The 14,379-nt window shown below is 40.8% G+C and overlaps 1 protein-coding gene across 8 annotated transcripts in view; it reads left to right on the forward strand.

Annotated features, from left to right (window-relative positions):
* Nucleotides 1-14,379, forward strand: part of LOC136441476 (collagen alpha-1(XI) chain-like) — an 82,371-nt gene that overhangs the window by 54,848 nt on the left and 13,144 nt on the right. For 4 of the 8 annotated variants that reach the window (XM_066437776.1, XM_066437777.1, XM_066437778.1 and 1 more), the window contains exons 17-42: nt 131-184; nt 486-530; nt 970-1,068; nt 1,235-1,333; nt 1,759-1,812; nt 2,025-2,123; nt 2,401-2,445; nt 2,704-2,757; nt 2,886-2,939; nt 3,231-3,284; nt 3,717-3,770; nt 4,882-4,935; nt 6,720-6,764; nt 7,770-7,823; nt 8,631-8,675; nt 8,936-8,989; nt 9,261-9,314; nt 9,907-9,960; nt 11,146-11,253; nt 12,018-12,107; nt 12,382-12,435; nt 12,626-12,841; nt 13,243-13,350; nt 13,729-13,890; nt 14,016-14,069; nt 14,233-14,340. In XM_066437776.1, coding sequence (XP_066293873.1) covers nt 131-184; nt 486-530; nt 970-1,068; nt 1,235-1,333; nt 1,759-1,812; nt 2,025-2,123; nt 2,401-2,445; nt 2,704-2,757; nt 2,886-2,939; nt 3,231-3,284; nt 3,717-3,770; nt 4,882-4,935; nt 6,720-6,764; nt 7,770-7,823; nt 8,631-8,675; nt 8,936-8,989; nt 9,261-9,314; nt 9,907-9,960; nt 11,146-11,253; nt 12,018-12,107; nt 12,382-12,435; nt 12,626-12,841; nt 13,243-13,350; nt 13,729-13,890; nt 14,016-14,069; nt 14,233-14,340 — 1,971 coding nt within the window. Of the gene's footprint in view, nt 1-130; nt 185-485; nt 531-969; nt 1,069-1,234; nt 1,334-1,758; nt 1,813-2,024; nt 2,124-2,400; nt 2,446-2,703; nt 2,758-2,885; nt 2,940-3,230; nt 3,285-3,716; nt 3,771-4,759; nt 4,814-4,881; nt 4,936-6,719; nt 6,765-7,653; nt 7,708-7,769; nt 7,824-8,630; nt 8,676-8,935; nt 8,990-9,260; nt 9,315-9,906; nt 9,961-10,893; nt 11,002-11,145; nt 11,254-12,017; nt 12,108-12,381; nt 12,436-12,625; nt 12,842-13,242; nt 13,351-13,728; nt 13,891-14,015; nt 14,070-14,232; nt 14,341-14,379 lie in introns of all 8 variants that reach the window. The other 4 variants (XM_066437774.1, XM_066437773.1, XM_066437772.1 and 1 more) reach the window with 4 other exon arrangements.

Raw genomic sequence — 14,379 nt, forward strand, 5'->3', positions numbered from 1 at the left:
CTTTCTATCTACCGGAACATATAAGAAAATGCTGAAGTCATATTTTCATGACAAATTAGAGGCATCTGTGGGTACTAATGGTAATGTATAACAAAAAACTTACAGGTACATTCTTGTTTTTTCTCCACAGGGTGGTCATGGTGGACCTGGCCCTTCTGGTCCCCCTGGAGACATCGGAGACAAGGTGCCCACCTCACTTTTCTTGAAAGATCATCTTATGCCTCACAATAACCTTTTTTTGTTGTTGTCTTGATTGATTGAATGTTAAAAGGACAATATTTTTGACAGTTATATCATGGAATGTGTTTCCCTCTGTACATGCATGTGCATGTACAGTATGTATATACAACTTATGCAAGAATTCAGACAGCTTTGTATTTGATTTGACGACTTTAGAGAATTGATAATCCATCTCCAGTTATGTTCTTGATGTACTATTTTGATGTAACATACATATATTCAAAATACAAAATATTGTCTACTAGGGAGATGACGGAGAGCGTGGACTGCCTGGAATGCCCGGTGAGCCGGTAAGTGAAGTTTATTTTTCAAAAGTTGCTCATTAGTTTCTTGTATGCTCCAATTGCTCACAAAATCCTGTAAAGAATAATCTTATTTACACATTATTTCAAGCTGCACATAGATCAGCATTTGGGAAAGAGTATGGAAGTTAAACACACATCACTACCAGCGGAACAGCCTCCTGCTGTAGTGACTTGCACAAATGTGTGGCCCAAGGGCTACAGAAATGGAAATGGTCGCCACCCCTATGGGTCTTATCAAGACGTCCGGGATGATTAAACGTTAACTTTATAAGATCAAAATCTACTTTGGATTATGACTGAAACATGGCTCTTGAAAGATCAAAGCTTCTCGCCCTGATAGGCATACATCTATACTACATGTTATTGTATGTACTTTACATTGTATATGCTAACAAGCTGCTGGTGTGCTCCCTTGTCTGTGCAGGGTCAGCGAGGTCTGATGGGTCCACGTGGCCCCCCAGGTGTCCAGGGTCCTCCTGGCATGCCCGGTAACATGGGACCTGGTGGGCTGAAGGGTGCAACGGTAGGTTTCATGTATTTAACTTTCGCTTGAACTATATATTTATTGTGCAGCTATTTGTGAATACTAAGTGCTGACTGGTAGTAACGGTTAAGAAACAAGAGACTTTATTCCAAGTATTGTAAGAACTAAGGATGTTATCTTTAACTCGCTACTGTTGCTGTTCCAGGGAGCCCCAGGTAAACCAGGTGCGCCTGGCCCCCAGGGTCTGATCGGACCGCCTGGATCCCCCGGACCGCAGGGAGCTGTAGGACCACCTGGTCTCACAGTAAGGACATGCACTTGGACACAGACTTTCTTTACATCAGTATCTTATCTTCATGGCACAATCGGCCTGACATCAAGTATCTGAAAACAGATCTTGCTGTTTATCAGTGACAGTGTTGGATAATGGAAACTTGAATGTAGATGAATTTAACTTTGTATGTACAACAGAAAATTATGCACAGCTATAGTTAAGCAACACATACCTGTCACACTAAGGAATAACAGTACCTTGTAATTTGCATCATTCAGATCTGATTATATCAATCTCTTTCTAAATTTTACAACCCCCTTGTCATAGCTAGTAGTAGTAGTATCCAGTATTCAGGAAAGAAAACAAGCCAAAGACAGGGAGTGGTAGGCAGGAACAGCACATACTACTGTAGAAGCAGCAGTTTACTGATGATGGTGTTTTATTTCCACCTTTAGGGTCCATCAGGAAAGCCCGGCCTGCCTGGTCTGCCCGGAGTTGACGGCCTACCTGTAAGTTCTGATCTTTTTTAATAGCAAGAAATATTACTTTTGCTACCTTCTAGCCCCTGTACAATGTATCTAAAGGGATAAAAGTGTTTTACTTTATCTGAGTGATACTTCTTGATGTCTGTCCTGCAATGGGACCAAAAAATAATGAATAAGCGATAGAATTACAAACACAGTTTCAAAGATTCACTTATAGAGTTGAAACCTTGTTTCAGGGTCATCCAGGTAAGGAGGGAGTACCTGGACCTAAGGGTGGCACTGGACCACCCGGACCACAGGGCCCTGTCGGCTATCCTGGGAGCAGAGGCATCAAGGTACACATATCAAGAGTCTGAATTTGCCTGCATGTCTCTTATACATTTACATGACGTCTGAGACTTAATTTGTATGAGAGTTGATGATCTCACAAAAGATGTGAAAAATGACGATCATTGGCAATGCAGCAGTATTAGATGAATAATTTCATGCTGATTAGTTCTTCAAGATATGAATTTGTATGAGCTATGTTCTTCTGTGTGAACCATTTCCTTATCAAGTAACTGCATGTTGTGCTCCACTGTTATTTTGCATGACATTTTATTTGTACTGCAGGGATCCCAAGGAACAAGAGGTCCACCTGGCCAGAAGGGAGACAAGGTATGCCTTACAACTACCAAACATGGATTGTCATCCGAACTGTAGAGGACTGAGTTTATTGGTACCTAATGATAGAATGACAAAAGGTCTGATTTGATCATCTGTTTATAATATTTAGTACAGTGCGTACATGTAACAATTTTGTTAGGACATGACATTGGGAGGATTTACATGGCTTTCTAGGTCAACATAATATTGCTTACTTACTTTATTTGGTAAGTCAAATGTGCTTAGCTGATGTTTTCTTCTTGCTTACAGGGAGAAGATGGCTTCCCAGGTTTCAAGGGTGACCAGGGCCCCAAGGGTGACCGGGTAAGTAACCACAAATTTGAGCATTTGAAAGGTCAAATCATGCAAAGGAACTTTCATGTACCTGTACCATTATTTCTTTGTTGTATCTGTCCTTGGTGCTGAATTATTTGATGGTATTGTTCTTGTAGGGCATCGGAGGTGAAATTGGACCCCGTGGACAAGAAGGACCGGAAGGCCCCAAGGTACATAGTTATGTGTTAACAACAATATCAAGATGCACATGTATAAAGTGACTTTTGAAAAGATGCATAGTCTATACAGTTAATTGCAGCTGCAAACCCTATTGATGTTCATTTGAGTTTGACAGAGGATCGAATCCTGTGATAAGTTTCATTCATTATTGTATAAAACTGTTCTGTGAAATGTGCAGTTAGAGATGCAAAACAATTTGACACAGTATAGGATTCATGCTTATTCAAAAGAGATTGTTTTGAGAGTTGTGCGAAGACTGATTGGTTGTTGATGCACTGTAGGGCCGTTCTGGGGCACCTGGCGATCCTGGACCTCCTGGCTCTCCTGGTGAAAAGGTAAGAGATGGTTGCTACCTGTAGTTTCTGGATACTAAGCAAATCGCTCTTTTAATTTTGAATAGATTAGAATAGTAAATAGTGTCTAAAGCTGTTCTCTGTTGAATTACTGTAGGAGCAAGCCATCTGTAAGTTGCTTAAGTGTTATAACTACACAACATGTACATATATCTGTGTTCATTTTATGACATGTTATCAGATGTTCCCATAAAGTTTTATGTTATGACTGTTGTCCACCCCTGAAAGCCTGTGTATGTAACCACCAATTTGAAAGTAAACTTGACTAACATTTTGAGGTTTACAGTGCAAAGATTAAATGAAATGCACTGATTACACCAAGTCAGCTAGCTATGAGCATATTGCAACCTTTTTTAATGCTAGACAATCTGTTCCATGTTGCCCCTTGTTATGCATTGTCTCTCTTTCTTTCAGGGTAAAATGGGTATCCCTGGCCTCCCTGGGTACCCTGGACGGATGGGACCTAAGGTATTTCTAACGGCTCCAGTATCTGCTACTTTTCAGTAGAAAATGCAGGGTTGTTGTTTTCTGACAGTATCTACCTGTATGTATGTTACGTGATACACAAGTTTTCTTCTCTCAACTTTCAACATGCTATGACCTTAAAACTAGGAGACTGTGACATTACATTACACTTAAGGACGTATTGCTTAAGTTAAACCTTTTACTTTGAAGCTGAGAGACATTGACACTACAGTACACTTTTATAACAAACAATGTTATCTTATTACATGTAAATGTAGGGAGTGTATTTTTTACTTGAAAGGTTTGAAAGTTTCAATGACATTGTTATGTGACATTTAATTACAAATTAGGAGATGTTTCCCTGAAGTTGTGTAGTGAGACATCTTGTGAAAAAATCATCTGATAATTGCATTCCAATGACATGTTTTATTCTTTGATTTTATTCTTTGACACCCTACATGACAAAGACTTAGTTCAGACCCCATATACACGTATGCCCTTCCTCTTTATCTGCACATTTATCTCTTGAAAACCTAGCAAACAAAATATCATATGACAGAGCAAGCTGCTTGAAGAAGAGGAAGTGTGATTGACCAAATGTGTTTTTATTTTGTAAAGAAGATTTTAAAATTTGCAATTTGGGTTTTTAGTAAATTTCCTATCTTGTTAGGTCTTCACACTTCTTTGAGAAAAGCTGATGTTTGCTCTGTCTGACAAAGAACTGACCTTGCATGCTCTGAAAATACAAATGGATCAAGGCTGCACGAAGACTTGATGGAAGTGTTTGTCCATTGACTCTGAGGTTACAACCCGCTTGTCTGGTTATCACAGATTGGACAACATAGGCTGTTAATCTCAGACCAATGGTGCACTTCTCCTTCAATTTGTTCTTGATAAATTTTTGTTGAAATTGTTGCCATTTCGCCTGATTCTGGTGATTGTGTGCAGCTAATGGTAGGTTCCCCCCTTTTGCTCTATCCAATCACTTTTAGGGATCCCGTGGTTTTGAGGGACCCAAAGGCAGACCTGGGACACCAGGAAAGAGGGTAACACTCACTTTGTCATCTGGTCTCTGAGCATTTGTGATCAAATTATGTATTGTTTTGTCAATCAGGGTTCTAGGGGATACACAGGGCGAACCGGACGACCTGGCCCGAGGGGAAAGAGGGTAATTGTTGCCTGCAGTGTGTCGTTGTCTTCTCGCTGAAGCACACTCCTCTTGCTTCCAGCTGCATGGTTCTCTCTCCTCACTTCCCAAAAGCTGCAAGCCCTGCAAGAATACTTGCTCCCACAGTTGGAATACAACGTTGGTTCTGATTTCTACAGTTTGATAAGAATTTTTCTGGTTTGTATTCCATGGTGGGAGTGTTGGGTTTGCCGCTTTTGGTTCCTTATTCTGCACTCTTTCCTTCCCTTTCTGCCATTCACTTGATATTTGCACTCTTAATTGTGTGATGAGATGTTGATAGCTGTAGGGATGTGGGTAATGCCTGCTTCCATGAAGTTTTATCAGTGTGCATGACTTGCTCTTATTTCATTCACTCTTCACCTTCATCTTTCTTCCTTTTCATCTCATTGTCATGGTTTATTATGGCATGAAGTTGCATGCTTTTTTTATTTCTTTGTTTATTTTTTCATATTTCTAAGGAATTGTTATAATGTACAGAAATGTTTTGCTGATAACATGTTTTATATGGCTTTCATGGCAGTGTATGCTCTTCAGCTTAATCATAGTTAGTCCATGATGTAAGGTATTCTGCATGTTGTGAGGTCTGCATGTTGTAGAGCTCAGTAACGTACGTCTCTGCATATAAAGGTAGTTCTTCAGGACTTAAAGCTGTGCTGGCCCTATTTCGCTTACAGCATGCGCTACAATCCATTTACTTGCTGTCATGCAACATCTACATGTATTTGTTTACTGTAAACAAAATGGAAATGTGTGATAAAACACAAATTCACTCTCTGGCAAAAGTCTCAAAAACTGTATAAAAGAAGGCTGGTGTAAAATTACTTTGTCCCCTGTCCCTTTTCCAATGGGTGAAATCATTACCAGAAAAACATATTTCCATTTGAAAAAAAATCTCGCTTACCAAGCTGCTGCTCCTCCTACTGCCTTGGCTGCTATTGATCTAACCCTGCTCCAACAAGATGTGTGGACCCTTGGCTGAATGTTGATTGCCTGGCCTCTCACTGCTGTTTGTTGAGCTGCTGCTTCTGGCTGTAGAGCTAATACGTGTCCCTGACCAGCAACCCTTCCGTAAAAGCGACCACTCCTGGGGCACACGTGCCATTTCGGTGCCTCTGTTGGCCAACTCTGTTACAGACCTGTTGGGATTGGGCGAGCTTAAATGTTATCAAGTACATGTACTTCAAGCCTCATTCTCTCTAAAAGCGTCTTAGATCTTCACAATCTTGCAAAAGTTATCACTTTCCTCATGGGCTACACGTATCTTGGCTTCTTTTTTTCTTTGGCTACACATGAAACGTTTCCTTGATAGGGATAAAAGTTTTAAGCTTGTTGTATGCATTTTATAACATTATCGTAATAATTTGGTACTGTAATGAAAACATCATAAACATAAAGAAAAATCAGGTCACAAGACAGACAATGAATGGACCATTTCAAAAGGGGTGGCAAAGGGTTTTTTTGCTTGTGAAAAAGTTGTCTTTCTCTCTCTGTTGCTGTAACATCTGTAGAACCTTTGGGACGCTGATGTAGTAATGAGTATGACTGGAATCAATGTCTAGGATGATTCAGGACTTACAAATACTGTTGCTGCATTTGTGTATGTGTTCCTATGTACAACCAATATTTCTTCCCACAGTGTACTTAAGGATCAGATAGGCACTAGTATGCAATTGGAACTACATACCGGAATTCACTGGAAGTCCTGACAATTATGATCCCTATGTACTAAGTGTTCGTGTGGAATATCCCTCTCTTCTCCACAGGGCTCTACAGGCAAGCCTGGCGGGCGCGGTCAGAGGGGCAAACGAGTATGTACTCTTCCAGATACACAATGTAGAATTAAAGCAACACAGAACAGATTTTCTTAATTTCTTTTTTTTTGGTGAATCAAGACTCTAAGATAAGTGACATCATTTTTGTCACTAATGTCTTGGTAAGTCTAATTTGCGGTGCAGTCACATTCGTCGTATGTCATTGTACAATATTGATGTCGGAGGATATTCAAGCAGTCCCCGACAGAACCAACTGCCGACAAAGATCTATGGCAGACTTTTCATTTGTTAACATCACAGCTGAATCTTGTAGGACACATGCACAACTATCCTAAGAATGCGATCATACAACGATTGAACGACGAATGTGACCAGGCCCTAAGTGTTTATTTTTCACGATTGACACTAATTATGAGCACACAATGATATGTACACAACATTTTCCTTGGATTGAATGTTGATAATATGGATATCCGTTAGGTCGTCCTACATGAATATGACCTATTGGTCTCAGGTGGGGTATGGTAAGTCCCACTGCTTCCTGTTGTTTACTCCTCCTACCCACCACCCCAACCCCTCATACACCCACCACTACTAGTATGTTTTCAGACATGCTAACCACTATAGCATAGAACAATATGGCACTGTAGTCACCTTAGACGACTTGCATACTGTATGTTGGACAGGCACCTTTTATTCATGGGACTGTTACAACCTTACTGCCTGACATCACAATAGTTTAATAGGTTGTGAAACATTATGACCCGGCTTCCCTCAGTCTTTACTGGTAATTTAAAGCCTTACCTATGCTGTAGATGACGTATGAGACACAATGTTGGACTCTTGCTAGTACTGCTTGACTGCACCCCTTGTCTGCTGTTGACTCACTTGTCCTCTGTGTCCCCATCTATCCCGCACCTAATAGGGAGAGACAGGAAGTCGTGGGTCTCCGGGACCATCTGGGCCAATGGGAATAAAGGTAGAGTTTCCTGTGTGTTCGTGTGGGTTGGTGGTTTGGTTTGAAATGTCATTTTCTTCCAGGGAGAGAGGGGTGGACGAGGAGCACCGGGTCCGACCGGAGGTCCAGGAATTAAGGTAGAATGGGCCCCAGAATAAGCATTCTACACGTATATGTTACTGGTACATGACAGGACTGTCCTGATGTCACTGTGCTTGTTCTGGGGCCTGTTGGTTGCTGCTCTAATAAAAGAGAAAAATGTAATGTATGGAAAAAGGTAAAATTCTGATACTTAAAGAGTAGACCATGATGGAACTTAGAAAGTTGTGTTAAAATGTGTTTATCTTACAAAAAAAACTATGGACACAATAAGCAAGAACTTTTTATGGTAATCTCTGATACAACAGTTACATCTTTCCCCTACTTCCTACAATTTTTGCATTATAAGTGATGTTTTATGTTTTTCCAATTATGGTCTCCTTGCCAAATGTGAATCATGTGTGTTACACTTTGAAAAAAAATATACCCCAAAAAGGTTGATGATAAACTTCAACAGAAGGTCAAAAGAGTGATGCTATTCTGGTGTATCAAAAATGCATTTTGTGAAAACAAGCATGGGTATAACAAAAGTGTATCCTCTTTATTTTGTATTTGTAAAGGAGACTTCCACACCTTTCCTTTTTCAGAGTCACAGGCAAGCAACAGTCTTGTTTCTGGGAAGCTGCTTAAGATCTCTCCTTTCTGTCAGATGCTGTTGAGATGCTTCCCCAGCAATGACGTGTCCTCACTGTCCTGTCTTCAAAATGTCTGCAACATTGATAACGTTATATATCTATAGTATGGAATGTATGTTGTAGATAAAGCACTATCGGAATAAGGGTGGTTATCTAGAGAATGATGTAGATGTGATACATGTGTTTACTTCATCTACCCCTTCTGTGTAGGGTGATCCTGGTGAGAACGGACCATCAGGTGGACCAGGAGAGAGGGTAAGAGCTGATACCTGTACCAGAGTCCTGATTAGGTTTAAGTAATGTCGAAAGCCTTGCCTTAGAACTATTTAAATCTTTAAAGCTGAAGCTGCACCTTAAAATACAATACTGAGTCAGGATAAGAAGATATAACAGGATTGCTATCAAATTCCTGTAGCAATTTGATATACTTTTGCTCCATATTGTTAAAAAGTTAGATACTTCAGTACAATCAGATACACAGTACAGTTTTTAACAGTTTTTTTTTCTGCACACAGGGACCACCAGGACCTCAGGGACCACCTGGATTCCCAGGACCAAAGGGACCACTTGTAAGTTAAATAGGAATTCCTATAGGCTGTAGCTGGGGAAAATGTTCAATTATGGTCTATCATAGTTTTTTGTATTTTCATATGTACTCTGGAGGTGACAACAACTCCCTTATTATAGTACAATGTAGCATCATTCTCCAAATGCTGTTGTTCTGTTGTGATTTTGTTTGTCTATGTGTGTCTAATTGTGCACAATTGTTTTCTAATTGGGTAAGGTGAATAATGTCCACAGCCCATTGGTGTTAACTCAATCTTTTAATCTATTTTGTAGGGACCAGGAGGAAAGGACGGAATCCCAGGACATCCAGGACCACGGGGAGAATCTGTAAGGACCAATTTCTTTCTAGTTTTCCTTCTAAAGCCTGTTAATGATATCTCATGCCAACTTCTATATGAGATATAACCATTACATGTACTGTATTAATGTGTGTGTGATAGGTATACAACTTCAATGTGAAGGTAGAGAATTGCGGTAGGAAGGAAAAGGTTCCCCTGTCTTAGTATATATATATCTTTTGTCAAGTTGGTGAGACTCAGTTAGCAATACAAAATTTGGTGTAGCACTAGAAAAATATGCCCATTTGGACTAAGTTAATGATGTTCACATTAAGAATATGATCACAATTGCTTTCCCATTTATAATTACTTCAAAGTGTTAGAAAGCAATCACTGACGAAAGACAGTGGATACTGTCTGAAACGTCTGACTGTTTCAAAATCTTATCCAGTTGCTTGAGTAATTATTTTTGGCGTGTTAGAAAGCAACTAATCAGAATCATGTCAAATGTAACTGGTGTGTAGTTAATCAAATTATGATATGTCCATGGTACTGAAATAGCTGCAGTTAGAAATATGTCCTTGTTCGAGCATTTCTTTGGAATTTTGACATATATGTGCCTTTCGTTTTCCTCTCTGTAGGGCTTCCAAGGAAAGACTGGTCCCCCTGGACCTGCTGGTGTGATTGGGCCGCCTGTAAGTATGAAAATGAGTCAACTAACGGTTGCTGAGGATTGAACTTAGGACATGACAGTATATGATACAATGCATGACCATTCTGATAATACAATCAACTGTTTAAGTTACTCAGGCATTCAAGATTTGTTGTATTCTTGCCAATATTTATTTTTTCTTTGTGTTTTGAGCAAGAAGATCAGCTGTGCATCAGACTCTAGTATTTGACAAATTGTTGATAAAATGATGTTTAAAATGGTACTTACACGTTATTTATAAACATTATCTGTTCAAACAGTAATGAAACTCCATATAATTATCGACTGCATATGTTCTGTAGTTGCTGTTAATTCTGAACACTAACATAAGAGCTTCTGTTGATCTTGCAGATAATCTACGGACAGTAACTTTTCAGTTTTGCATTTTCGGTGACACAGAAGTTTGCTAATCAGGGTCTATATAATGCATGTATCCGCTTTCCCCAACACAGTGCTATGTCGAAACTTAATTCACTAGCTGCTTTTGCTGCATAGATTTTTTTTTAAATCATTTGTATTGGTACTCAAGTTTTTATATTTGTACAAACTCTACGAAAAGCATGTACTGCAAACAAGTTTTAAAGTTGTAACTTTTGGTGGAACCCCAAAAATTAGCATTTCGATTGGCTTATTTTAACACTGGCTATTCTGACAATGCTCACTGCAGTGCAAAAACCTTAGACTGCTTTTCCCCTTTCCCAGATAATATCACTGCGTATAGCATGACTTTGCAAGTATTACAAACAACAAACACTATCTAGCATTGAAAAAAGAAAGCTATCAAATGGACTCATGACGTGAACATTCATGTAGTGCCATGGACAGGACAGAATCAGAACCAAGACGTGGACGTACATACTTGAAAGGACAGAATCTGATAGTTGAACTTTTGTGTCGCTGTGTGTGTGTCCCATAGGGTGGTTCAGGAGACACAGGTGCTGCTGGGGAGAGAGGCTTTCCTGGTCCCCAGGGAAGGCCAGGAGAGCCCGGTCTGCCTGGATCCAGTGGGAAGGATGGCGGCAAGGTAACCATGTGTGGGTGCAACAGGAATGACTGATAACGCTTGGCTTAACAAACAGGTACGACGGAAGGCAGCAGACGACCAGGAAGGGGCTATAGTGAGGCATGTGCTCAGGTAATAAGATACATTGTTGTGGGTACCTCACAGGGCGGTCAAGGTGATGTTGGAGCGGCAGGCAATCGTGGTTTCCCTGGACCTCAGGGTAGACCTGGTGAACAAGGATTACCTGGAACCGAAGGCAAGGACGGAGGAAGGGTATGTGTGCTAAGGCTCGGGTGTCCAAACTGTATTCATCACTAATTACATACAGACTGCATTTTTCTACATCCATGTGTCCAGTTCACTTTGTTAAAGCAATAGCTTTGTATTCAAAAGTTAGACTTAAATGGTATTTTATTTCAATTTGTCCCAAAGCTAGGTAAGAATTAACGTCTGGATTCTCAGTGTTTGGTTAGGCCTTCATGTAGAAAACTTAAGTTCCTTATTTGGAGGTTTAAGGTTCAACAGGATCCTAACGTTATCAATTTTGCCGACGGCGCTGTATGTTTAACAAGGATGAGTGAAGCTGTTTGTATATCAGTGTTGTCAGTGTCTATGTAGAAAAGCAATTAACAACATGTCAGTCAATGCTGTTTGTACTTATTTGACATCAAAAAGAAGAGATGTAATGCCAGCTAACATTACCCTTAGAATAGAGGATTCTAAAAATCAGATTGTTAGACATATCAAATGACATCACAAACAATTGCACAGGGATGTTTGGGTTCTTGGATAGAAATTTTTATTTTAGTCAGTTGTCCAAGTTTGCAAATTTTTGTGTGCATTGTAGTGTAATAGAATTTGATTGATGTGTACAACAAATGGTTATGTAGGATTAAATACTCAACTTTATGAGATTTGGTCATTATCCATTTCATCAAACTTTTCTTTAAGCAAACAGAATCAATGTGTATGTTTACCTGTGGCCAACACTGGCTGAGAACTGACCCAGTAGATTTGTTAACTTGATGTGACCACAGGGTCCACCTGGTCTCCCCGGAGAGTCTGGAAAGGTGGGTCCACCTGGACTGGCTGGCTTCCCCGGACCTCGTGGCTTGAGAGGACCACCTGTAAGTATGACTTTTTCTCTTCAAAAACATGGGATCACAAGTTGGGTACATGACGCATTGGTTTGAAGGCAATCAATTGTGCATGCTGAATAGGATACTTTGAGGCACAAGTACTGGTAACATCTAATATAGAGCACCTATAAATATGTAAAGAAGTTACAGTGTATGCTTTTTCAGTAAATAAAAATCTTTGAGATCATACAACTGCATTGTAAATGTTCCTCGTTGCCAGAGGAAGACAACACTTACATGTATGTTCTTTGTCTTTCTGTAGGGAACCCCTGGTACTAAGGGAGATCCTGGACCCAGAGGAGAGGGCGGACCTGATGTAAGTAATGTTTTGAGAATCTCCTTTTTTGAAAGAGCTTTTGTCAAAAAGGTCAAGACTCAGTGGATCTTGTCCTTGCAGCCTCCTCATGCAAGTCAATGTCTACTGGTTCTGCTTTGTGAGTTATGGGATAAAAATGGTGTAGCTATTTGGTATCTTTAATTTGCCTTACTTTGTGTTTTGCCTGTAGGGCTCCCCTGGCCCAAGAGGAGAACCTGGCCCAGTTGGCCCCATCGGTGTGCCAGGCCGTCCCGGCCAACCCGGTCCCCCTGGCCCTGCCGGGGAGAAGGGAGAACAGGGAGAGGAGGGCATCATGGGAGGACCTGGTAGAGACGGACTCCCCGGCTCCCAAGGTTTGCCTGGAGGACCCGGACCTGCTGGACCTCCCGGAGAGCCTGGTGACAAGGTGAGCTTATGAACAAGGGAGAAACGTCTAACCTAAGTTTTTTATAAGCATCAGATGAATTACCAAACATGATTAGATGCAGCATCAGACACATGGCTCTATAAGCCTTTTACTAAACAATGTATCAGAATGAGCTGTGAGGATAGCCATGGAGGCATAATGTAACACACTGCTGAGGAAGGGTTTTTAAGTTGCTCCTAAAATATGATGATATTGCAGTTCCTACATGTACTATAGATAAGAAGGAAGATGATACTTGTGCTTAGTATAAATATAATCCATACAATTATGGAAAACAAATTTAGTGGTCTATATTTGTCTCTTCTACCCCCATTGGTTAGAGTCATCTGGTCATGAGAATTGTATTTTAACTTTAAGTTATGTATTGCAACTGTTCATAGGGTGACATGGGTATCCAAGGCGGCAGAGGAAACAAGGGAGCTCGAGGTGACCCAGGCCCCAGTGGCCCATCCGGACCCCCTGGCCCCATCGGCAGACCAGGATCTGCAGTAAGTATACCCACTCTGTCCAGGCATGCCAGGATATGGAGCCACTGTAACAGCTACAATGTTATCTGTATAAACAAAGGTTGTACTCTCCAGGTGATATTTGTGATCTCTGAAAGCAAACAGTCGATGATGAAGAGACCTGAGGAACTAGAAATTCTTTGTAATTGAAAAAAAGATGAAGGTATTTTTTGAAGATTCAAGGGAGCACCAAATGATTTGTTCTCCTATTAGATGGAAGATTGATCAATGCAGAAAAAATGATAGGTGTAGAAGTGTGAATCTCCTTGTACAACTGTAACAAGAACTGTACATGGGTGAAAGTCTTAACACAACTGTAATGTGCTGTATGAGTGTAAAACTCCATGTTCATCTCACCAGGGTAATGACGGAGAGCCTGGACCCAGAGGTATCCAGGGTAACTTTGGCCAGAAGGGAGATGACGGTCCACGTGGCTTCCCAGGACCACCTGGTCCCCTCGGTCTGCAGGGTATGCCTGGTCCCCCGGGCATCAAGGGTGACCAAGGAGATCCTGGTCCTCTGGTCAGTGTTGTCCACTTCTATTATTTGGTATAAATTGTGTGTCTTTCTCATCTTAACATTGCTTTTACATGTACATCCATTTCTCACCAAAATGAGTATTTGATGATCTTTTTTATTCCCAACAGGGCCCACCTGGTCCTGAAGGTCCTAGAGGAAACCCTGGTCCATCTGGTGCTGATGTAAGTATCCCTAAATAAATGACGATAAAACTTCCTACCGTTAACTTTTGGTCCTGCTATTTGTCATTAAACTTCACTACTATATGCACAAATATGGTGAATATCAATGTACTATCTTTGCTATGAGAGTCTAAATCAAACCTGTTTTCTCCTGTGACCTTAGGGTCCCCAAGGCCCACCTGGAAAGCGTGGACAGCCCGGCCGACCTGGAGAGAAGGGTGAACCTGGAGATCCCGGCCAGCCTGGTCTGCCTGGTGATGCTGGTGGTCCTGTGAGTTCTTCCCTCTTTTCAAACACATTGAAGTACAAA

The sequence above is a fragment of the Branchiostoma lanceolatum genome, chromosome 9 (genome assembly GCF_035083965.1).
Source record: "Branchiostoma lanceolatum isolate klBraLanc5 chromosome 9, klBraLanc5.hap2, whole genome shotgun sequence".
NCBI lineage: Eukaryota > Metazoa > Chordata > Leptocardii > Amphioxiformes > Branchiostomatidae > Branchiostoma > Branchiostoma lanceolatum.